Consider the following 26755-nt stretch of genomic DNA (forward strand, 5'->3'; position numbering starts at 1 on the left):
AGCATAAGACAATTAGAACGGAAATGGGAAGAGTATGGAGGACGGCAGTAGTACAATTGCATTAGAAAATACTCACTCACATAGAAGAACGAACACATTAGTCGCCTGAGTTATAATTATTAAATTATTTGGTTTAGTATAGGTTTTGGATGGACATACACTAGTCGTCGATTCTACTTTTCTTGGCTTTGTCTAACAAACCATAATGACGTCACGCACTGCATTAAACTATTCTTCAATTACGAATACTTTCAGTCTTCCTTTATTTTATCCAATATGGCAACCTTTTCGACTCCCAACCTTACGTTTAAGTAAAGACCGTGGTCACCGAGGAACAGACGCTTCGCGAACAGCATTTTGTCTGGCTCCTACCCCCTCACCTAACAGGTATGGGTAATCTTGCCCGAAGCAATTATAGCTGCTGCCGCCAACAAAGCTCTAGAGGTCATCGGAGCTCACAAGCCCTTTCGCCACTTCTAGGGTGAAGTCCATAGAGTGAAATAAAACAAGATTCCCGAGTAAAATTGGAAACAAGAATCGTCGAAAACATATATTAAATCTTAGCTTTCGAAAGTTTGAAGAGGCAGTCGCTTATGAAAGAGAATGACCATTTTGGAGGTTTTAGAATGTCGGGAAGAGGGAAGGATGGACACTTTACTCGATATGATTTTAGGCTAAGGATAAAAGGTTATGTTAATGTATATATGTTAATATCTATAAAGATTGATATGTTTATGAACACTCCTCGATGAAGGACAGAAAAGGACGTAAGAAGCATAAAGAAGCAGAGAAGTAAAGGATGCAACAGAAAGGAGGGTGTTAGGAATTGAGAGGGAGAGAAAGAAAACGGGCTGAAGAAGGGTTAAGCTTAGAGAGAAGGCTCCTTGCATTCTTTAGAATCCAAGTCTCGAATAGTTTTCACTAATTCATAGCATGTATTCCGATGCTGCCCCTATGCGGAAAACAGGTTGTAATTACCAATTAATTAATATAGCAAATACTATCTTCGTATTCCTCAAATTCATAGAGACTCTCAAATTAAGGAAAAATTACGAAACACTGGTATTCAAATAACCTCAATTACTAGATAATCTCTTCACACAAGATGAAATTATTGAATAAAATGCATAATTTTTTACACCTCACTTGTTCCATTCGTAATTAAATTTACATATAAGCCTGGATGTAATGTTAAATGGGAAAAATAATAGTCTTCCACGAAAAATTCTCGCCCATTCCAAAGCAATTAAGTGCACAGGCCATGAAGTGATTGGCTGCAAATCCCTTGATGTAATATTACTTTTATAGAAAGGCTGAGCAAAACTAAAATGCTTGGTTGCATGTACAAAACATTCCAAAAATATTTGGCATAACACCAGAAAAGTATCGGCTTAATTATGATAAGATACTATTACACGATTGACATTTGTGGATTGGGTACGAAACATGGACTCTAGCTGCCATCAACAAAACAATGTGATGAAAATATGCAAAAAGTGAGACACAAGCTCAAATCTGATTGACCCCCAAGTGTCAGGATATTAGCAGAGTGGAATATTCAGAAAACTATAGGGCATTGCATTCTTACAGAAGATTTAAGCATGATAAAGGTGCACCAAGATGGTCTTCGAGGTGCTATCAGAAGACTGATCGTGTGGTAATCTTGCTTTGGACCTCTTGGACCACTGTGAAAATGACCTGAATTTTTTAACATAGGTGGTTACTGGTAACAAGACATGGGCTTTTGAGTACGACCCAAGTACTTGTACAACCCCTTTGAGTACCATTCTGGACCACTGGTTAATGTCAAAGAGGCCGTGACAAGGTGCCTGAGAGATATTCCCGTCGACACCCTCCAGGAACCGTACCAGAAGTGTGGCAGAGGCGCTGACATCGGTGTGTCGATGCAAAAGGGTGCTGTTTTGAAGAATTTTAATAATTTGTACTTTTATCTGCAATAAAGTTTCCCCCGAAATTATTTACTTATTTTTTGGGACAGACCATGTTAGTGTAGAAAAACCAAGATAGGCCAAGTACTGGGCACTGGACCAGACAATTATCCAAATCCTTGAGATGGCGATAACCTTCTCGAGTAATCTGAAATTATTCCTAGATCAACAGCATTTAGGCTGATATTTTTTGAATGGGAGGTTTACAAAGCCACTTAAGGCCTTTGTCGAATATAGTGAATGCGGACGTCGAGCCAACCCAATAAGTTGAGCTTTCGAATGCTGGACTGAAATGTCTCGGGTTCAAATCTGGATAATGCCTCTGGGCATATCTGGCAACAAAAGCCCTGAGCTTATTGTTCGCTGTTCGCTACAAAATACAAGTGAATGATCAATCACTGGGATTAGACTTGTGTTGACTTTGAAGTTCAATGCTCAGCCTAGAGCTATGTGTCATCAAATGAATTATTCCCCTCTAAAGCATAACATCAACCACCTAAATTCTTTCTTCGCTGATTCCTTGATTCCCTGAATTCCCGAAATTACCTTTACACTCCCCGAATTCATTCCGAAACCTTTATACTCATCAAATGAATACACTTTGTCCAGCTGGTAAGTTGAGACGGTGAGGTTGAAATTACATCTCCCTTACTCTTACAGGGAAACGGCGGCTCTGTGTTGCACGAAAATCGGATAATATGCGTGGGAGCGGAACAACCCAGCAGCGAAGAGAATCATGGCGGGAAATCGAGGAACCAGCACATCAGCAACGGAAAAAAGACGGCGGAAGAAGAACAAGACGGTGGAGACGGAGGAGGAGAAGATGAAGGGGAGTGGAGAACACGGAAGTTCTGCGACAACCGTGTGATATCTTACAAGGTGAGCCGTGCATGACAATGGGAGAAGGAATCATTGCATCGTAGAATATTAAATAGAGAATCAAAAGAGGTTTCATTTTTATTATAAGTAATAGTAAATACGTAGATGTTCCAAAATTATGAGCATAATTTATTTGTTAAAAATTTGATCACTACTGCTAAAATCAACTTGAATTCAAAGATTCAGAAGCCTCTTTCATTTTCTTTGAAATTACCTAAAATAATATCATGCATAGAAAAAACCAGTGGGGACGATCAGGAAATTAGCTGGCATTGGATTTTTGAGAAGTTCTTTTATGGAGCAGTTTGGCTCCCATACATTAATTCATCAGCTTTGAAGCTTTGTAAAAGGCGCATTTCTGGACGACTGCATTACCTGATAGATGCCGGTCACTAACTGATCACGGACGACACAACTTCATAAGGGGCTATTCGCGGTGACCACAGAATAGTATCATTCTTATAGTAAGTAGCTCCGCACACTAATCACTAGACGGCCAAAATCTGTGGGTACTTGGCGCCTTGAGTAGTGCTTTCGAATTTCATCTCATTAGATTTTCAAGCTTCTTATGCTCATCATTTCGTAGCATTATCTAATGCTAGTTATATAGCTAGTCATCAACCCTCTCCCTCACTGTTTCGACCAAGAGGTATGGGAAATATTACGGGCAACTAACATAACCTTTCAGTCATTGCATTTTATTTAGTGGGGATTACGAGCATTCGAGGTGTGTTTAAAAATTAAAGGGAATTGTGTAATTTTGCATAGTGCATAGTTTACGGCATAGTGCGCCATGAGTCCTAGCCATATGGTCAAACGATCAATAAAGAGTACTACTTACAAGTTCGACGCTGCTTGCGTGAAGCAATGCGAAAAAACACCTGAATTTGTGACATAACGATTCATGGCTTTTACTCCCCGATAATGCTTCTTTGCTTCACTTCACTGCTTGCCCGTTAATTTTACCCCAAATACAGTACTGTAATGATATCTCAGCCTCCATGTTTGCCAGAAATGGTCCCTTATGACATTTTTCTGTTCCCAAAAATAAAGTGAACTTTAAAGGGCCGTCGTTTTATGGGCATAAATGAGATGGAAAGCGCATCTCTGTGAGAGGTGAAAGCTATACCAAAGATCGACTATCATAAATGCTTCAAAAATTGAAAAAAGCGCAGGCATAGGTGTGTCATATCTAGTGGGGACTACTTCAAAGTTTTGATTAATATAGACGAATAAATAAAATATTTTCCAAATAACTCAATTTACGGTTACGTATCGATCACACCTCATATTTCTCGCACGTTGGCTTAAATGCAGTTTGCATCATAACCAATTTACTTAGGGAGTAGATTACACTTTTTTAAGTCCTACATACTACCTTGATCAAAAATTTCCCGGAATTTATTCAGAAAATTAAAAATACAAGTTTATTCATCTAAATCTATATTGTCCCCTTCAAAGTAATCCTCATCGACTGCAACACACTTATGCCAGCGCTTGATCCAATCCTCGAAACATTTTTTATATTCGGTTTTCGGTATGTCCATCAGTGCTTCCTGCGATTTTTCCATTACTTCCTCTCGGCTGCTAAAACGCGTTCCCCGTAATGGTTTTTTAACTCGATTGAACAGAAAGAAGTCACAGGGAGCCAAATCAGGTGAATTCGGTGGCTGTTGGATGGTATTTGTTGCATTTTTCGTCAAAAAATTACGAATAATGATAGCACTGTGCGACGGTGCGTTATCATGGTGCAAAATCCACGAGTTTTCTGCCCACATTTCTGGTCTCTTTCGGCGAATCGCTTCACGCAAACGTCTCATAACGCCCAAATAATACTCTTTGTTTACTGTCTGGCCTTCTGGCAAAAATTCATGATGCACTACACCGTTGTAATCCATGAAAACCGTCAGCATTGCCTTCTTTTTTGACTGAAAACGACGTGGTTTTTTTGGTCTCGGCTCATTTGGTGAACGCCATTCACTTGCCTGATGTCTGGATTGCGTGTCGTACTCATAAACCCACGTCTCGTCTCCAGTAATGATCCTTTTGATGAATGTGGGATCGGATTCAGCCTCGCAAATCATGTCTTTTGCGACGTCAACACGGTCTCTTTTTTGCATGAAATTGAGGTCTTTTGGCACCAACTTTGCTGCTAACCCAAATCATTAACCACAATGTCTTGGGCGGATCCATAGGCAATGTTCAAGTCCTCCGCTATTTCTCTGATGGTTAATTTGCGGTTATTGACCAACATTTCTTTTACTTTATCAATTTTTTCACCGACTTTCGATGTCGATGGTCTGCCACTGCGTTCATCATCTTCGATTGACTCACGACCACTTCTGAACCGCTCGTGCCACTGGTAAACGACCGTTTTTTTTTAGAGAATCGTTGCCGAAACACTTTTCCAACATTTCCAACGTCCGTGCGCCACTAAATCCGTTTTTTACGCAAAATTTAATACAAATTCGTTGTTGCAAATTTAAATCCATTTCTGCAATTGTAAAAAATCGCCAACACACACAGAGATAGATGTACTCTTGGCTACGTAACTTTTGCAAATGTCAAGTTATGACACTAAGATTTAAAGGGAATATCAACAACAGATGTACCAATTTAACAAAAAAAACAGAACTCAAATCGGAACGATGGGAGCGCCACACGGTGGTTATTCCGGGAACTTTTTGATCAAGGTAGTATATTATGCAGATAACAGCTACAAACCGTACCAATAAAGGACGAACAACATTTCTGTGTGGGAAGGTAAATTTAAAACGCGTTAATTGGCGGAATTTATGTGGTACGTGGATATGCAATGAGGTTATTGGGCGGACAACTTAGCATATCGAGTTAATTATGCCTAGGAAAGTAATTCACAAATTTGTATTTGAAAGTTCATACCGCGTTTGTGATTTCCATTTCCTATATCTGGATATCTTTGAGAGCTATTAAAAAAAAATAATTTGTCAAACTTCCGTCTCACTTTGAAGTCTGTCCACACTCTGAACTCTCCTCCACTCTAAATCCCCCCTGATATCTGAAGCTAGTTTAATGTGAAGTCAATTTATAACTCCACTTCTTAATTTTTGGGGCAGCGCTTCATAAAATGTGTAGAATTAGTCGCTTTCTTCCAAGTCAAGAAAGAAAGACTTCTGAAAATCTCCCTCACTGTGCATGAAATAGACCCGATCATTTTCATCGATTTTTTATTAAGAAACGAAATTTGATTCAGCGTACTCCAATGATTTAGTGCGGTAAAGTTCAAAAAATAGGTTTAATTCTCACATCTTTGCCATCATGTCATTTTGCCTAACATAAAAAGTCAGTTTTTATCATTTATTACATGTTTTTTATATTTATTGAATATCTTCACGTTGGTATAAAAATAAGCAAATAATTTGTCAAATAAAATTCAAATACGATGAAAGGTGTACTGTTAAATTCATGAGTAACGTTTCTTGCTGAGATTGTTTTTTGGTAAGGTTTTGCTGTGAGAGAAGTCCTTCATATAGAAAACTATAATAACAATAATTTTCAAATTCCTCTAAGTCATGCGCTGCAGTTATAAAAATTACTACTTCAGTAGTATTACAATAAATCAATGTTCTAGAGCTTTGCATTTAATTGTTTCTGCTATGTGAAGTTACTTTATGCGTCTGATTGGAAATTACTTCAAACTGTTATGGGTACAGACGCGATTATTTTTGCCGAACTGGCTATTTTAGCTTTGATATCTTTTTTTATTTTACAGTACACTATTTGGAATTTTATTCCAATAAACCTATTCGAGCAGTTCCGCCGGATAGCAAACTTCTATTTTTTATGCATCACTATAATTCAAGTGAGTATACTTTTCTTCTAATTGTCTCTTGAATTCTGTCACTACATCTTAGTGATACATTTTTCAATATTGCTCATTTGTATTGGAATTCCCACAAAAAAATGAATTTTGTGTATATTTTTAATGTTACCATGTTTAATATTTTTACTCGTCTCGAAAAATATTCAGATCAGTACTGACAGCCCTGTATCAGCCACCACCAGTATCTTACCACTGGCATTTGTCATATTAGTCACAGCAGTTAAACAAGGTTACGAAGACTGGTTGCGGCACAGATCTGATGCAAAGGTGAACAAAGCGCCAACAAGTATAATCGATTCCAATGGAAAAAGAATGGTAAGTAATATATTATATTATATAAAATTTTATATTTCATTCTGAACTATTTTGTCATTAACTGTACACGTTTTGTGATCTTTGATTTGAAGCGTTTGGATAAATTAACCACAAATTTAATGGTATTTTCATTTGATGAGGCTGAAATTGGCATAGAAAAATGTTTATTTAGCAGTGTCAATGATTCCTCAAGATTGCCATGGATAAAATTACGCAATCATTTTTTAAACTGAAATATTCTAGATCAAATATTGAATGGGAAAGCCTATAACTCACAGGACGTGAGTATTAACCGTAGTCTATTTGAGAATGGTAATTTATTGCGTGGAGAGATTAGTAATAGGATTCATGATCGAGGTAGGATAAGGAAATATGTAGTGAAACCCACGCCCTCCTGTCAATACCTTTTGAATAACGGTCCTTTAAAATGAAAAATGGATTGAAAAATTAAAATTCTATATTTAAAGTATCATTTTGATAAGCATTTAACCTCGGCGGAATACAGGGAAAACTCTATGAAATATCGATCCATTTATAAACATTGGTAATGTATTATTTTGCGAATTAGGTAACAATTTCTATTTAATTACCCGCTATTTTCTCAGAGCTCACAGAATGCGAAACAGACTAAAAGAGTTTGACCCATCCATCTTAGAATAAAGCTCTTCCACCAGATTCTTAACTCCCACAGACTTAAGGCGGTCATACTTGTGTTTTTTATATCATCCGCTTCTGAGGTTTTCTACAAAAACATACACATGAAAATTTTTTGATAGTAGCCTACCAGATAAATTAGGTTTTGGATGGACATTCTGACTAACCATCGGTACATTTCTAAGTTTCAACTAACATGACATCGTATCACCTTACACTACAAATAAGCCCTTCCTCTTTTCACCATTACTTCCTGCCTCCCTTCCTTCCGTCCGACATGGCCATTTTTCCTCCCCTAATTCGCTTACCTAACATTCTTTCCAAACCACATTCTTCAACAGTCTATCCCCAATCATACACACATCTACCTGCATTTGTAAATACACACCCAACCACATGCATGAGTAAACACACACGTACATGTATAGATATTTAAATGAGGGTATTCAGTTATATATATATATATATATATATATAATGATTATATATATATAATATATATATATAATCATTCACATGGATATAGACTTAGAAAAGGGATAGGAACACATAAAGGACGAATACAGGGGAGGTGAGGAAGGCGGAAACTAGCACATCACAAGCGCAAAAATATTTCTTTGGCCGGGACTTGAACACCAGGTCTTCCGACTTACGGGGCCGATGCTTTAACCACTTCGGCTATCGAGGAAATCGATTCCGCGCATATTTATATCACCTGTCTTCCAAAATTTCATTGGCTATTAATTAATCTTTTGATCTACTGTGCAAAAAATGGCTGAGACGTTCTTATCAAGTGAAAAATGTACTTCAATGCAAACATTTCAGAGTGTAAAAATCATTCTCATTGATCCCGGTCAAGGCGAATGATTTTTACACTCTGAAATGTTTGCATTGAAATGCATATTAGCATATATATATTCATCCGACTTCGATAAAAGTTACTGCTGCAGTATCTCCTGCAGTTTCTTGGTATTTAAAAAAATTATGTTGCTGCATTTAACTACTTTGATGAGGAAGATTTAATTTTCAATTGTTTCCTAGTGTAAGTCCCGTGATAATTTCTGAAGTGTACTATATATATTAGTATCATTGATATGGTAGCTCATTGGGTAGAGCTCTTTGCCATAACTCTTCGGCTTCAAGGTTTAAATCCTGATTATGCATCTACTCTCTACCAGATGAAGTAAATATGTCGTTTTACTAAAGTCATAACTTTGTGGAAAACTATTGATAGCATAAGGAGGGAAATTCCTAAACAGAATGTGGATTTCTCAAACCGGAGGGGATCGGGACAGATGGGTTTCGTCTTCCCTAATTAAATCAAAACTCAGGTTAAAGATATGCCCTTGAGGGTTTTTTTCTCAGGAATTCCAATCTTTTACGATAAAAATATAATCTCAGCGCAGGAAATTCGAGATGTATGATGTACTTTTCAAACTATTAAATGCAGTCAGGCTGCCTTTTCTTCACATCTTAAGGACTACGCATAAGTTTTGTCTAGTTGCTACCGTTTATTTTTATAACTCGATCTTACAGACTGCAGAATGCTCGCATCTGATGGTCGGTGACATCATACGTGTGGAGGATGGAGAAGATTTACCATGTGACATGATTTTGTTTGCCAGCAGTCGAAAGGATGGGAAAGCACACGTCACCACAGCAAACCTTGACGGGGAAACTAATTTGAAAGTAAGTCTCATTTCAATTAATGTTGAGTTGTAAAGCTGATGCTATGTAACCTTTAGATTTTTCTTGTAAATTATACCTAAAAACTCGTTTTAAAATATCAAAGACTTTAGGTCGATTTAAGTCGGTCCTCCACGATTCATCAATCGGAAGCGTTCGAAAAAATATTAATGGCTCTGAGTTTTGCTCCGTAAAATTTTCTTTACACAATTGGTGATGTTCAGAGAGATTTGCAAGAAATTTTGATGAAAGATTCTATATGTGTGATTTCAATCGAAGATGCCACTCTCACATATTGTTTTTTTTTGGGAAAAGATTGAGAAACAGTTTTAAACTATGACGAAAATAGGATTATTATAAAGATAAAACGACAGCGGCACCAACTCCCCAAGACATGGCGTTCCAGCGCTGCTTACACGCCATGCAAGTGCCTATCTCGCAGGGGCGCACGGCCATACTTGTCTGATCAGGTGCTCTGACAGACCAGCGCATACCCGTTCCTTATTCAGAACCTGTTCACATAAAAAACGGCTATTCTTTCGATCGTGGTATCCTAACAAAGGTATATGATATATTTTTTGGGCTTCAGCTTATGCATTTAAAATATCACTTTTTACGATAAGAGACCAATTTACCGAAATATTAGAATGAAATTTACAATAATAAGAATTCAAAGAAGCGTAAAATCTCTATTACCAGAAAATCACTTGCCCACAAGATCTGTATTACGTGTATAGAGGATCTTTATTTTCACATTAAAGGTCACTTACATGTAAACTCTCCATAAATTTGTCCTGCTCATCCCACCATATTATTTTTGGACTCTCAGTTTGCTGTCTCAGTTTCCAGTTAAGCCTTTCACTCTTTCTTCTGACATTTTATGTTCACATTCTTCTATTCCCTTCTCTCATTCATATTCCTTGTAATCAAATATTTATTATTTTATTTACTCAATATCTTGCAATTCACAATAAATGAACACATGACTTCATTACACCATGTTCCTAAAGTCTACTACATTGTAACATATTGATCGAAAGCATAATACAATTTACAACATTTGATCAATTTTCATTAATCTCCCACCATTTAAATGAGATTTATTATCCCTAAAAAAACTAATTAACTTTTTCTGCAACTTTCTGCATTTGATTTTTTGATTTTATATAAAAAATAATCAACTAATTAACTCGCTAATGTTAAACACTTGGTTTCAGACTCTTCAATGTCCTCGACCCCTACGTTTTTTAGGAGGTACAGATGTTGAACTGCAACTGGCCAAATCAAAAATTAAAATAGTCTGTGAGGAACCAACAGCTGATTTGTACAACTTCAGTGGTACAATAGAACTCCTCAATGGACCCAACTCAGTTAAAAATAACAATCATAATGGTGCCTCAGGGAACCACAATGAAGAAAAGGCTGTATTTCAGACATCTTTGAAGGCCAGACTCCAGAGTGAACCAAAAGTTTCCCTGTCCATTGACAATTTGCTATTGAGAGGAGCACGCCTAAAGAATACTGAATATGTTTATGGTAAGATTGCCATTAGTCATCAAAGAGAGATGCTACACATAGTGAGTCTCTTAAAATAAGTCTTTGAAAAATGAAAGGAAAGTGTTTTCATTTCTAAACTTAAAAATAATATGCTAATAATTATTCTTTCTAGGATGTGCAGTTTATACTGGACAAGAGACAAAATTATCATTAAATTCAAAACTCACAAGAAATAAATTTTCATCAATTGAAAGGTAAATATAATTTTTTATTATATGCTAACAAATATATGTATGTGTGTATTAATTTCCTGGCAAGCTTATAAGGAAAAAATGGTTGACAGAAATACAATAATTGAACTTTTTAAGATAGGTACTGTTAGGACAGTACAGCTGGCTTTAATTTGAAGTTATAAAATTGTAGGAAAGGTAAAGGGACACATACGTATGGTGCAATATATGTACATATGGGACAAAAATTGGTGAAATATATGTAACAAAAGGAAAAAGATAGTAGAAAGAGGCAAAAATATTATTCAAATAATATCTGTGTAGATAAGCCAATACCAGGCAAAGTTTCCAGTTACTCAATGGCCATTGTTCACCAAAAAATTATTTTTTTAATGAAAATTTCTTCCATAAACAGAAATTTTCTTTTCTTACTGTATCAAGCACCTTTAAATTAATCAATAAACATTTAATTTTGCCTCATTTTGGCATTTTTCTGACTTTAAAATTGTCCTCTTCTTTCAATCTCCACCTTTGGAAAAGTTATTTCTCTAGGCATTTTTCAATTCTACATACAATAATTTTTTATATATTTCAAACTCCAAACAATATGGTGCACAAAAGTAATTTGAGTTACCACAACACATGACCTGAACTAACCAGAAAATACCCCATTGACACTTTTATCTTTGGATAAAAATATTCATCCTTGGACTCAGGACATAGTTTGGATAAAACTTAAGCCACAACAGTATGATTTTCAGTTAATGCAAAGCTTTGATTGAAATTTTCTGAACTGAGATTTCATTTTGTGTTTTTTTATAATCCAAATGTACTCCCATTACCCATACAAGAACTGTTAATGCTTGGAACAGACATTGAATTCACCAACAAGAAAATATATTTATTCAATAAATTATAAAATAATTAATATTGGTAATTTTTATCATTTTCAATCAGGGCCATCAATGGATTTTTGTTTTTCTTCCTTGTGATAATGGTGATTGAAGTTGTGGTATCTCTAGCACTGAAGTTAACGCAGGATAAGAGTTATGCATCAAGTAAGTAATGTCACAACATACACTATTTAAACAGTTGGAGCTAGATGAGAGAGAGGCTAACAATAGCTGCATATGAACTCAATATATGTGGCTGTCACTCAGTGGAAATAATGAATATTAAGAGTAAATAACTTTGTATCCATTTTCACATATCCAAACAGAAAAGTGTACGGAAATGAATTACGAGTTTTTCAATCCCAACAATAGAGGTACATATTTTATGCAGTTACAAGTGATTATAAATAAGGAAACCATTGAAAGACTAATGAATTAGCAATATACCATTTTTATAGTGTGTACATCTCCAGTGTAGAAACAAATCTCAGCTAAACACCACATCATTTCGAAACAAACCATTGCATCAAATTTTATTTGTGAATGAAGTATTAATTAATAGATATTTATGCCTTAAAACCCATTAAATACTAAATTTATGCCTATTGAAATATAATTTGGTGATAATTTCAGTAGATCTGGTGGTTTTCCTGCCAGAATAATTATACATGTTAAGGCACTGGTTCTTAATGTTTCATGAATCAAACAGTCTGTTTGGTTTGGTCATGAAGAATTTTGAAAAATATCAAAGCTAAATAGGTATTCTCACCTAGATAAAAACTTCTTGAAATAGCTATAAAAATACAATGTTTTTATGTAGCCTAATGAGCAGTAATATATAACTGCCCATTACATAGGGGTTATTTACATTCTCATCAATTTTACTGACATATATAGCACATACTCATCAAATTATTATTTATTTACAGCCAATGTAACTCTACGAGAGCCAAAAAAAATTGCTACTACTGTGTCAGTAGTTCAAGATGTATTCTCATTCATAATATTGTACAACTACCTCATCCCTATATCACTTTATGTTACAATAGGTAAGTAAAAGTTTAAAATGAATTTGATCATTACATTTTAAAAGTTATCTTTCTGATTCATTACTTATATCATTTATGTCATATGCTAAATACACTCATAATTTCAGTAAATTTAGCTACTTACTAATTAATAAATATATTAATATTAATTATGCATTTAATATTAGTATCTCTGTGAGATTATAAAGTTCATAACAAAAATGAGAACAAATAGGATCAACATACAGCTCATGGATAAAACCTATTCATATCAGATATGCCGAAGCTACCATTGAATTGTAAGAACAAACATAAATCCATATGCTCCCCATTAATGAATGTTTAGTAATACTTTTGAAACAAGAAACTTGCAAATTACTGAACAGTATTAATGAAGGATAACAGTTAGCACATTAATTCTTTGCAAGGGCCTTCCTTGTAAATGCCTATACATATTAAACTGATATCCTAAATGGTATTCCTTTTAACATTTAACTTTAATATAAATTGTTCATTTTGAAAGTAAAATTGAAACAGCAAGCTACAAAAAATACTGCTTTCAATCATTTTGTTACCAAAGGAAAATCGTTTATTTACAAAATAATAATTTAAATAAATGACAAAAATAGTGCCTAATAATTTTTTTGTCAAATTGTTAATAATCCATAATAAGGCTTCCAACTTGATTCTTATTATTTTCCAGAGCTGCAGAAATTTCTTGGAACTTTTTTCTTCACCTGGGATGCAGACATGTTCTGTGAAAAGACACAGCAATCTGCTGTGTGTAATACATCAGACTTGAATGAGGAGTTGGGACAGGTATGAACTATATGCCATTCATGGCAACCATTCCTCATTTTTTCTACGTAGACCTGCATGCTTTTTGCACATCATATGGCACTTTTCTTCAGTATGAGAAATTAAATTTCAATAGTGCATTTTGATTTTTTCATTATGATTTCTCTCTCTTATAAATGACATTCTTACAATCGCATTCAAGATTCAGAAAATATTCAACTGACATGATTATTTTCCAAAAATGTGTAAATATTTTTTCAGAACAAACGGTTAACTTTTATACAACTGTTAACTAGTTAGGTAAGGTGACTAACTTAAGGGCACCACTTTTGAAAGGCAAAATTATTGCTAATAATATAAAGTAAAAAGATGATGTAAGACCTAGTATTTGAGCACATATATTAATGCTCTTTATCAATAAATTGCAAACTCACTAAAGCCTCATGCAAAATTATGTGTATCTAAAAAAATAGGTACATATTCTAGGCTAGATTGGATCCATCAATGAAAAATTATAAAGCTTTCACACAAGAAGACTAAAAAGTGTCACTAGGGTTTATATGAAAGCAAATAACACTGGTGGAGTAGCCAAACTACTTCAGCAGTAAAATCATAGCATCTAAAAAGATTGTTTGTCATGTTATGGTATTTTTCAATGGTGTGTTTTTTGCAAACTCAAATCTAGAGAATAGGATGAATGATTTTTATGGAAGTCCTTAAGTCTATTAACAGTGATACAATAATGAATTTCTTTCAGAGTAAAAATATTCAAAATACAGTTGAACACGTTTACATATGTGCAAACTTAAGTCTAAATCTGTCATTGATAAATTGGTCAGTCAGACTCCACATTTTGCAGCACAGTCATGTGGATATAGTAGTTAATTTGTGTTCCATTAAAAAGCTATGAATTCACATTATCAGTTAATAGCATACCAGTTGGTGGGGTGCTAGGCTATTGTCTGGAGGGTCCAAGTTGCATTCCATGTGATTCCTCTGGGCACCACAGCTTTTTACCCAAGCCGTGCCAGGCATCAGGCATTAGATCTAAACCATAGGTAGATAGTGAAATTAACTGCCTCCTTACCATTCAACCATCCAGCCAGAATCACCAATTATTAAGGCAAAATGTAAATCATTGGATGAAAAAACTATTGGTACCCAAGAGTAATCCACCAAACCATAGCCTCCCTACTGACACATGGCATTTATACTCCTGACCAGATGTGCTAGGTATTGTTTAAACCATAGTATAAATACACTGTATAAAAATATTAGTCATCTATAAATATCAGCACAAAGATAGGTGTATCAATCAGTCAATGTCCCATTTTATTTCAACAAAAAAGATTTTAATTTGTCAATTTCATTTATAACAAGACAAAGGAAGTTGCACCCGCTACCTCGGCAAAAGTAGAGGAGTTTTTACATGATAACTAAAAGGCTGCATGGCTGAATATGACCTAAGGCTTACATGTTGCTTTCGTACTAATATTTCCCTAAATAATGAATAGAACAAGATAATATTAGCTATTTATTTAGTACATAATGAGGTGTGGTTATGGTTCACTAATTACTCTATACTTTGACTTTGGTTTTTCAATTGGATTAAAATAGTTTCATTTTTTGATAGGTCCAATATCTTTTTACTGACAAAACAGGAACACTTACAGAGAATTTGATGGAATTCCAACGATGCTCAATTAACAGGGAAACATATGTGGAAACAAAAGGGCACCTAATCAAGCTTGAACCTGATGGGAGAGAAGAAAATGGAATTGAGATCCCATATCATAGTGTGAGTATAACAAGACCAAGAGATGAATGATTTCATCACACATAACAGCTGTTTCACAGAAAAATATACTCATAATGTACTCATATTCCCAAATAAAGAGTTGAAAATTGATCTTATTATGAGTATATAAAATGGCGAGAAGCATTTCTAAAGTCATTCATCTAAAGAAACTAGTCATGATTAATTTTTTTTAAATCCACCATTACTGCTATCATGTTAAAATACATTATTGTTCCATTAGATTTATATGATGGAACTGGTTCTTTTTAATGAGCTATTGGGAGGGACTCAGGCATAAGATGGGACTTGGGAAAATGGGCACCTGGAATACATATACATTTACTGAATATTTAGTAACAGATGAATGAGGAAGGGATTTTACATTAGATAACCAAATAGTAAAAAGTTGCAAAAACCTGGGATTAACACTATCTGAGAATAATAAGGGTGACAAAGACTATTATACATTTTCCTTAACCAATAGGATTTAGTAAAATCAGTTTTAATTTTCCTAATACATGTGATGCAGTAAAATTCTACCATGATAATAAAATAAAATGGAACTGATTCATTTTTAGTTCAAAAATCTCAGTTACCTGAAATTGAAATCAGAGGATGATAGGATGAATATAAATACATAACAGAAACGTATCATCTTTTTCTTAATACTGGCATTTATGTTACTTGTTAAGGCCAATCACATGTATTCCTGTTTGTTTGTTATATACACAGTCAATATTAATGGATAGTAAAATCAATGCATAACTAGTATGCCACTAATATTTTTAACATGCATGCATGAATTAATATAATTTACTATTTAATCTTCGTTTATGTTTTTTATATCTTCCAGGCAGAAATAACTGAATTTTTTGTTGCACTTGCTCTGTGCCATACCGCCCAAGTAGAGAAAACTAAGGCTGAAGATACTTTTAAGAATAATGCATACAGCAATAGCAATAGAATGAATTATAGCAATGGCTATCTGCAAGATACTGTTGGAGATGAGGAGAATGAAGATGTGGCAACACGAGATCCAATGGCCCTTATCTACCAGGCATCTAGCCCAGATGAGAAGGCACTCCTGGAAGCTATCCGCAGGTGAGGGCAATGAATTGTACTTTATTTTTGCCACATTAACTTCTTTTGACGTAAAAGTTAGTAGTTTAGCTATATTAATTGTTAATTTCCTTTTAAGAAGTCAAGCATTACTTTAAACTGAAACTCATATTGTTTCACTTAGTCTTAAATGCAATAATCAATAACTTTCAATCTTTTGAGAAAGCAACAGCAAATTTTTATTTCCCCTACAACTTAAAAACCTGATGGCATATGTTTAGGATGCAAGGAGAGAGGAAGGTGATTCAATCAAAACACTAGAATGTGTCGGGGAAATATGATTGAACATAAATTTGAGAGATGGCCGAGGCCAATACTTGGTGGAAATCTATTTTTAATACTCAAAGAAAGATTCAAAGACTTTGATATTTTCTTCATGAGTTGAACATAGAGTTATGTATGGAGTATGATGTGAAATTGAAATGGCATATTTTGCAATAGCAAATATTGAAGGAATTAAAAGTAAAAACTAGATGAATAGGCAACAGTGAAATGATAGATTTGTGATTTTGTAACTAGAAATTACATTAAAAAGTTGGACTATTGGTGAAATTAAAGAAAAATTATGATACCGTTTGCATCACAAAAAGTTTTCCACCATTAGTTCAAACTTCGTGTATCATCTCAAAAATATGTGTATAAACAAATAATCTATGTAGTGAAATAAGACATTTTATTCGTTAAATGAGATAAATCTATTATCAAGTGAAAATCAAAGAATAGCCATACTATTACTATCTATGCATAGCCATACTAGTGCTATCATGGAAAATATCCATGATGGGTCTTCCATCAGAACTTCCCTATTGAAATTTTCCTGATGGTAGAATTAGATGTATTGCAATATTTTTTCTCATGGTAAAGTCAGATTTCCTACTTTCATTTTCATCTTTTTTGTATTAACTGAAGAGTTATTATGGCATTATTCCCTCATCAAATGCTGAATTATCAAACTCATTACCATATTTTCTGTATTATATTAAATTTTACAATGTGAATTCACTGAAAAACAGATTGAGAATAATATTGGTTTTAATCAAGTATTTTTTCAGATATTGCAGCTGCGAAACTCCACTAGTTTATACCAAGCACAGTTAAAGTAATTTTAACTCCAACCCAGTATCATTCATTTACTTCAAATTTAGACTCATCTTTTGTTTCAATTCTTGGTTTTGTTAACGCCTTTTTCCTATTGAAGCCATCCCAGATATTATGTCCATTTTACTCATTTCCTGAAATAATTAGATGAAAAATATTGTGTGAAATATAAAAAATTATAAAATGATTGAAGTTATAATTATGGTACAAAACCTTAAAAATATTTATGAACTCTTGTACTCAGGATTCCTGTTGCTATGATTGAAAATTACTGCTATTGACACTGGTAAGAACTGTACTAGATATTTTTAGAATTCAAAGCCAAAGGTAGGTGTTAAATATTTTAAATGTTCAGACAAAATGAAATGAAAAATTTTTTTTCATTATTTTAATACTCATTTTATTCACAATTGTTCCCTGTTGGTACAAATATATCACCTTACTCTTTTGTTTGAATTTGCACTAAAAATTAAATTTTCATTTGTTGTATATTTCTATTCTTTAGATGTGGAGTGACTTATCTAGGAGAGAAAGATGACATACTCTATGTTAGAGTGAAGGACAGGGTGCGCATGTTTCTGAGGCTTGAGGTTCTTGAGTTCTCTTCAGGTAATACAGCAGTCATTATTCATTGAAAATTGTATTCTGATATGGATATTTCCTAATGTAAATCCTGTTTTCTTTTTAATGTTTTACGACTCTGTTAAAGCTCAACATGCAATTTCCATGAATGATGATTCTTCTCTTTCATAATTCTCTACCATTTTCACATCCTAACCATCTTAAGATGCTACCTGTATTAACTGGGTCACCTATTTATTCAAAGAGTATTTATTTTCAGAGCGCAGTAGGATGTCAATAGCTGTTGAAGAGGTCATTTATAATAATGGACAACTTGAACCAGACAGTTCCTCAGTCCTGCTTTACTGTAAAGGAGCCGAAACAGTACTGGAAAAGTTATCTGTCAATGGGCCAAAGGAAGAGACAATTAGACATATAGATGACTTCGCACAAGTAAGTTTTTTTCTTACTTCACATCAACAACGAATTTACCAGTCCAATATTTAAGTAACCAATAATTAATGAAACTGCATTTTTTCTTAAAATGCCCTCCATAAACGATTATTTCTAAATATTTCATTTCCATTGAAAAGTTTTTACTTTATTGAACAGTTTCTGATGATAAAAAGCTACGGGAAAATTCCAGTAATTGAACTAGTGCATAAACAAAATCCCTAGATTCCATACATAGTCTATTCAAGCAGTAATGGTAAACATCTGATTTATAATGTAATCTCCAAATGAAAACATATCATTACAATTTTCAATGCAGTTCAAAGCACATCTAAAGGTTTGTAGTACATATCTTTAAAATATTGCATTTTCCACATGCTGATGTGGAAAATTACAATTTTCCACATCAGCATTTATTAAAGGCCATGGTTTTGATAGATGGCTGTCATCACAAAGGCACCAAGCCAAGGTTACATTTATTCAATAAAAATTGTGCTTATATTAAGATTAATTACTATATTTTCCATTGTGTAAATATTGTAATTACCTTCAGCTAAAAAACACAACTTTTTCTTCCACTAAACTCTTAAATAATAGTTGTTGCCAAAACATTTTGGTGACTCTTTAACTTATGAATATTGTTAAGGAAAGCCACTACCAACCAATCATAAATTCATTTAACAAGTAGGATTTTATTACAAAACCTTTGTGTAAGAAAAAGTGTCACCCATTCAGTCAACCTGCGTGGTTTCCCCACTTATTTGTGAGTTTCCCTATGACATCAATCCTTGAATTACAATTCTACCTCAAGTACTTTTTAAAATAATGACCTTTAGTTTTACCAACTGGTAAAGGTCAAAGCCACTTGTTAAAACCCATAAAAATATGGTTTCTAACTGACACTGGAAATAAAAGGCCATTGATAGCATATTGAGATCATACATAATCTTATCTGCTGGCAATTTGGAAGTCGAATGATTAATATCTGGTAATTTCATTACTAACTATAATGCAATATATATCAAGCTTAATTGACTCATCAACAACTGTACACAAATGATAATATATTTCTATAAAATTTACAGAGGGGATTGAGAACACTGATGGTTTGTCGACGTCGTTTGACAAAAACAGAATTCACAAAACTCTCTGCAGCCATTCAAAGTGACCGAATAAGACAAGCAGTTGCCAGTTCAAAGAGGAAATCATTGATTGGATCTATAAGAGTTGTCCCACCACAACCTAAGCTTTCCATTTTAGCACACAAACCTACCCATATACGAAATCACTCAGCAGGAGGTGTGTTGGATGCTGGAAGAACTTTTAACCTCAGCCGAACTGAGGAGAAAGAAACAATTCCTAAAAATCATTCCAATGAAATAATTAATCCTATTTTTATTGGTAGAAATAGAATTTCTGCAGACTTATCATTAATGGTAGATAAAAACGTGAGCAAAAATGGTTTCTGTTATCCTAATAATCATGAAATGGACAAAAATTTTTCATGTGTTATAGACAACAATCTTTTAGTGCATGAAGAAAGTGTAAGTTTTAAGTGCCCAAAAAGTGATATAGTCAATAAATTAGGATATACCTCAGTGGAAATAAAAGAAAGTGCAAATGAAGAAGAGGAGGAAGCTGTAAATTCAGTCAAAGATTTTAGAACAAAGATTATGTGCAGTTGTCAGAATAATTTTGATGAATTAGATAGGAGTTCACAGGAGAGAAAGGCAAGTTTAGACAGTGCCACAAAAATAACTAATTGTGAGAATAAAAGAGCAGTGATGCAACACTCTCGAAGTAAGTCTAGTTCGGATTATGCATATGTCAATCGATCAAGGCATAATCCTGAGCCTGGAGTAAAATCAAATCTGGGGAGAGAAAGAGCTGGTAGTGTAAGTATGCTGAGGAGGTTGCTCAGTAGGCAAGGCTCTTTGCTAAGTTCCATAGGTAGCTCTGAGTCAATGAAGACATTTACTTTGACGAGAAGAGACAGTGGTTTAAAGAACAGTGATGCCATTTTAGGATTGGAAAGTGGCCTGACAGTGCTTGGTGCAACAGCTGTCCGTGATCAACTACAAGAATATGTTCCTGAAACCCTGGAAAGTTTGAGAGCAGCAGGAATTAAAGTAAGTTAATAAAGTATTAGCATATCATAATTTTCTTTAAAAGTATTCAGGTGCATGATGCTCCTTGATAAAAGAATAATTTTTTAATCATTATATTTTTTTACATTCGATTGTTAATAACAGGTCACCATTGTTTAAAACATCTTCCTATGTTTACCTCCTCTTTCACATCTTCCCTTTTACTCAGAAAATGTGTATATGAATAAATATGGCAAGAGTTAGAGAGGAAGCTTTTCACCTCCATATATGAACAGAGATAGAATTTTGCACATATTTTGTAGCATAGACTTATTTCTGTGGACCCAATTCTACTGAGAGAAATTTTGTGATCACAGCTTTACTGATAAAATTTTAGGTAGAAGGGAAAATGTATGATGGGTACACATAAATGGTTATGTGTATTATGCATTGAAAAAACAATAATTATGAATGTTGAATCATTTTAAATTTGGAGAAATTTTGTCTGATAAGCCTAAAGTTATCAATCATGTTATTAAATTATTCAATATGAAATAATTTATCCCCAGTAAAATAATCTAGCACTCTTTTATTTTATATATTCTTATTAAACTATGGAATTATGGATCACTCTTCCACTGACAACTTAGAATTGGCCATAAAATCAGCCTTGACTTAAAGCAGTTCTTCACCTTCACTCTTAAATTATTGCACAACAGTCTCATTCTATTTCTTTTAGGCTTGTAATTTTTAGCTAAATATTTCATTTTCTTTTCTTCCATCTTAGCACCCACTTTTTGTGCAAGCATTCAGCCCACCTTAGACCAATAAGCATGTATTTAGCTAGGAATATTCACAATCACATGATGCAAGACACCTACCTGTACCAAACTATTTAGTCTGTATGTACTTTGTAGAGACAGAAAGAGGATTATAATACCAATAGATAAACATTTCACTAATGATGTTTCATGATAATCCAATGACAATAAACTCACGAAGGAAGCTGTCAAAACATTCCACCAGTAAATAACTAGACTGAGTGATTTCTTAAGATAACCAAAATATGATGTAATTACACTAATTAGAAAATCACACAAATTTTGATGAATATGCTGATTTTAAAAGAACTCACTAGTTTTTCATAGTTTAATCTCCATTGACACTTTTTTTTAGAAAGAAACTGACCCAATTTTCTAATTAACACTTGAAAAAAATAATGAAGGAATCATTCAGATCATACCAAAACCTCAATTTTGAGGATATAGCTGATATTTCATTGTTCACTTAAAGTATCTATTCTTAATGCATATTTCAATACTCTTAAACCAACATATTTCTTAGAGAACAAATTCAATTGTTTTATGCCTCATGTGTAGTTTGACAACAGTTTCCTTTTCTTGGGAACCGTGAATTCCTGTCATGATCTATAATTTTCTATAATGATCTATAATAATCTACAATTTTTGTTAATAATTACTAAGATTATTGAATGTTTGTTGTTTTCTACTGTTTATAGCATCAATATACCATATTTATGCCAGACGTAAGACACTATGAATTTTTGAATCTTGCTCCTAAGAATTCAAACTCTACTTGAGTGTACACAGTATTATTGATAACAGTATTCCCCTGACATTCCCAATGGACAAAAGGGCTAAATAGTACAACATTTATTTTTATAGCAGGATGTGATGAATTGTGTGTTGAGTCACATTTTTGCAATATTTCCATTTAGGAGTTTTTACCACTCCATGTCCAATTCATAGTCCAATCTCAGACTGCAAAGAATTATTAGGGCTAATAATGGTGTATTTTCATTCCCAAGTGAACTTAAAAATAAAGATTAGACATTCCAAATACAGAGATTAAAGGATTGTCTTCAAATACTGCAATATGCCATGAAAAGCCAAGAGGCATTAATATTAAATTTCAGATTTGCAAGCCTCATACATATTTCAGAAAATACATGAGTCATTGCAATGTAAAATCTTAGCAGTAAGACTATTTTTTTGGGATATTGTGGCACAACTATCCATTTTTATGGAAAAAATTGAAATAAGTTTATAATATTGCTTAATAATGTACAATGAGAGAAGTAGATATTAAATGTTCAACCACATGACTAGGCTTAAGAAATCAACCTATATACTTGAGATTTCAACTGTTACCCAAGCATAAAATATTATTTGTGGTACTCAAATGTTTTGGCTTTCATATCATATCACTGGAGGCTCAGGCATCTGAATAGGGAAATAATACTAGGAAGTTCAATCCTATATGTTTGCTGTTAACTTTTATAGCAAATGTAATATGTGAATGGAATGGGTTAGCTTACTTTATCACTGTCAAGAAGTCATGCATTGCAGCCACATCATTGAAAAAAACCTAAGTTTCGTGCCATATATTCTATAATTATTATTTTACAGCTTCTATCTTTTACTGCTAGGTTGTGAATTGACATACTTAAACAAATGACTAATCAAGCTCTGAAACCTGCAATATACTTAACAGATATGGATATTAACTGGTGATAAGATTGAGACAGCTGTAAATGTATCCTTTTCCTGTGGCCACTTCAAGGCTGGGACACAGCAACTCTTCCTTACTGGTCATGCTAAATATGATTCATGCTGCCAGGCACTAAATACTCTCAGGTATGTAAAATAAATCAGTATTCCTGAGTACCATTATTAAAACTTCCTGAATTGAATGCATTTGTACAGCTATAGCTGCTATCCTATTATGACATTGCCGAGGCACATAATTGAAATATCCAATACTATATTTTGTGAAATATGTACTGGGTGTAGGGGGTATCAGCAACACTTAATTTTGCCTATTGTAAAATTGACTTTTCATAGTTTCTAAAAATTGATTAATTAATTCATTCCAATAGGGCTATGAGATTATAAGTGACCCTTACTAAGTACAAATGTATTGATCAAATTCAACAAAGTTTTCCCACAATTGAATTATGAGCTATTAAAGGAGAGTGAAACACCTAATGCTTTAGACTCATTAAAACCTGATAATAATGTAATAACCTTGAAATATTCAGGTAATAGAGTAACTTAGATATATTTCCAAATTACTGTAATATTGCAGAAGTCTTCCAATAATTTAAAATTTTGACGATATGGCATACAAAAATTCTCATCCAGTGACACCCAATCAATCAGGTGTGAGACAAATTCGACATAGAAAATAATAGAGAACTTATTTTGTGGACATCTAGGGCGACATGAGACCAAAGAAAAACACTGAGCAATGTGTGGGCACTGGCCCATTATTGTGCTGCTACTGATCATTGGAATTAGTGGAAGTATATCTGTGCGCTGTTAATAATTGATTTGAGGATCCCTGACATGGAAGGTATTGCTGCTACATGAAAAGTCCAATTAAGATGGCAATAAACATTCACTCAAACAACTTTGCGAGAACCTTTTGGCTCACTGCTATTTGTCTCAGCCTTCCTGTCAAAGCCAATAAAAGGAGACAAGTGGACAGCAAACACTACAGTGAAAATCTAATTTTCTGATATTTGCTGGCACTGCATCAACTTCAATAACCTCCAAGATATAACAGCAATCATGCATTGTTTGTTAACAATTATTGCCTTTGGTTCCCCTTTTTCCTCATAAACTTCTGCATAGGTTTTGAAATACCCTGCATATATTCATGTACACTGGTTTACAAATGCTACAATTTATTGATTAGCAAAATGCTATTTCCTAAAAAATCTGAAAAGAAAACAGGGATTCCTTTGACCATGATCATGTACAAATCTTGATATTACAAAATAATAAATAAGGTAAATAACTTGAAAAATTCATTTAACATACACAAAATTACTATATCTTGCAAGATTTGAGAGAATATACTGCTTAGTTTAAGCCAGTTACAAATACATTATTTTCTATATTTAACATTAGCATTAGTGGCCAACATAATTGCATCCTCAGGAATTCCCCTTTTTGATCCTATATTTAGTAACACTGGCATCTTCAAATAATATTCATTGTTCAATGGAAAATTGAAGTTAATTTATTTGCATATATTCCACTTTTGGATTTGATGATAAAGATATGTATTAATACTGCAATTTTCATTAGTTAATAGTTTAAATTGAATTTGATTATTTGACAGTGAAAAAATCCAGTCCGAAAAAGATAAGCAATATGGTTTAGTTGTGGATGGTATGAGTCTCCATCAAATTTTATGTGAAACTGAGCATGCAGACCACAAAAAAGTTATGAATCAATTTTTAACTGTATCTACCTCATGTACTGCAGTGGTATGTTGCCGAATGTCTCCACTTCAGAAATGCAATGTAAGTAGATTCATTTAAGTTGAGTTTTATTGTAGTTACTTGTAATAGCAGTAGTAGTTAACCTAGAAGCAAATTAGAAATGTAATTATTTAATTTCATAAGAGCGAAAGACAAAATAGACATGCTGAAAAAATCATTTTTAATTCCTCAACACTTTATTTCTCCTCAAAAATAGATTTTATTCTGTGATACATAGACTACCTAAATTATAAAAAGACTTTCAATACTTTTACTGGAAGATTCTCAGTTATTGTATGCAACTTGTTTCTGAAAATGCAAAAATAAAATATCGTAATGTTTAGAAATACTCCATAACAATACTGATTAATTCAGCAAGTTCTTAATCTCACTCATCTTGGCAAGTACTAAAATATATCTTAATGAATTTTTATATCCTAATAATAAACATTATCTTTTCAGGTTGTTCACTTGATCAAAAACTTAAGAGCAAAACCAATAACTGCTGCTATTGGTGATGGAGCAAATGATGTTTCAATGATACAAGAGGCACACATAGGTATAGGTAAGTTAACTCTTGGCAGCTATTTTGGACTACAGTTAGGGCAATTTTTCATGGAATCTATTTAGGATCTTATTGGTGGATAAATTTAAAGTGTAATGGTATATATATTCATCACATATTCACTGTAAATATTGATCCATTCCTTGGATAAAAGGTGGGTAGTGAAACTTGACCAGAAATATTATTTTTCATTGAAAAACTCTACTGCAAAATTCTCTAACATAAATACTCAGGTTTACAATTTATTTTGTTCAATATTGATATCAAGTGCATTTTACTATGCATTCAATAGAATTAATTTTTTTTGATGAGTCAGAATACTAAAAAAATGTGAAATTTTCAATCTCTATTACTATATTTAAATCAAGCCACTGCATACTACCTGCTGTTGTGCTACGTCCAGCTGAATTAGATGTCTGCTAATGAACTATATCCCAGAGGCAAATATGCACTTAAGTGCCACTTAAGATTATTCAAGCAAATATAATTATGTTATAATATGTTTTTAAAATAACAAAATATTTTTCAGGTATAATGGGAAAAGAAGGCCGACAGGCAGCTCGAAGCTCGGATTTTGCTTTTGCTAGGTTTCATTTCCTAAGAAAAGCTCTATTGGTTCATGGGCATTGGTATTATGTACGCCTGGCCACCCTAATACAGTACTTCTTCTACAAGAATATTGTTTTCAATACTCCACAAGTATGCTTTGGTGCTTACAGCCTATTTTCCACTCAGGTAAAAGACTTGCAATATGCAAAAGAATTGCATGTATTTAGAGTAGTTTTTTAAGAATTGAAAAGTATATTGATGGGCTATAAAAGCATCAGATAACAAGTTACAATAACATCTTATCTACTAACTTAAATGTATCAAATTTGAGAAATTTCAAAGTGTAACAATCATTTACCTTGATCTGGATTTAAACATAGATCCCTCTATATTTGGCTGAATTCTTTAAGCAAAAAGCTAATGAGGAATGGATTTACACTGGA

The 26755-nt window shown here is 33.5% G+C and overlaps 1 protein-coding gene across 1 annotated transcript in view; it reads left to right on the forward strand.

The window, feature by feature from the left end:
• LOC139687163 (phospholipid-transporting ATPase IF-like) overlaps positions 1–26755 on the forward strand; it is a 120447-nt gene that overhangs the window by 85557 nt on the left and 8135 nt on the right. The window contains exons 3-20 of the mRNA XM_071584295.1: positions 2610–2828; positions 6580–6669; positions 6838–7005; positions 9196–9348; positions 10563–10881; positions 11015–11063; positions 12030–12130; positions 12895–13014; positions 13697–13812; positions 15425–15589; positions 16443–16690; positions 18312–18415; positions 18648–18820; positions 19906–20949; positions 23422–23564; positions 25057–25240; positions 25661–25763; positions 26293–26498. Coding sequence (XP_071440396.1) covers positions 2610–2828; positions 6580–6669; positions 6838–7005; positions 9196–9348; positions 10563–10881; positions 11015–11063; positions 12030–12130; positions 12895–13014; positions 13697–13812; positions 15425–15589; positions 16443–16690; positions 18312–18415; positions 18648–18820; positions 19906–20949; positions 23422–23564; positions 25057–25240; positions 25661–25763; positions 26293–26498 — 3705 coding nt within the window. The remainder of the gene's footprint in view (positions 1–2609; positions 2829–6579; positions 6670–6837; positions 7006–9195; positions 9349–10562; positions 10882–11014; positions 11064–12029; positions 12131–12894; positions 13015–13696; positions 13813–15424; positions 15590–16442; positions 16691–18311; positions 18416–18647; positions 18821–19905; positions 20950–23421; positions 23565–25056; positions 25241–25660; positions 25764–26292; positions 26499–26755) is intronic.

The sequence above is a fragment of the Hetaerina americana genome, unplaced genomic scaffold (assembly GCF_022747635.1).
Source record: "Hetaerina americana unplaced genomic scaffold, ioHetAmer1.1.p SCAF_17, whole genome shotgun sequence".
Taxonomy (NCBI): Eukaryota; Metazoa; Arthropoda; class Insecta; order Odonata; family Calopterygidae; genus Hetaerina; species Hetaerina americana.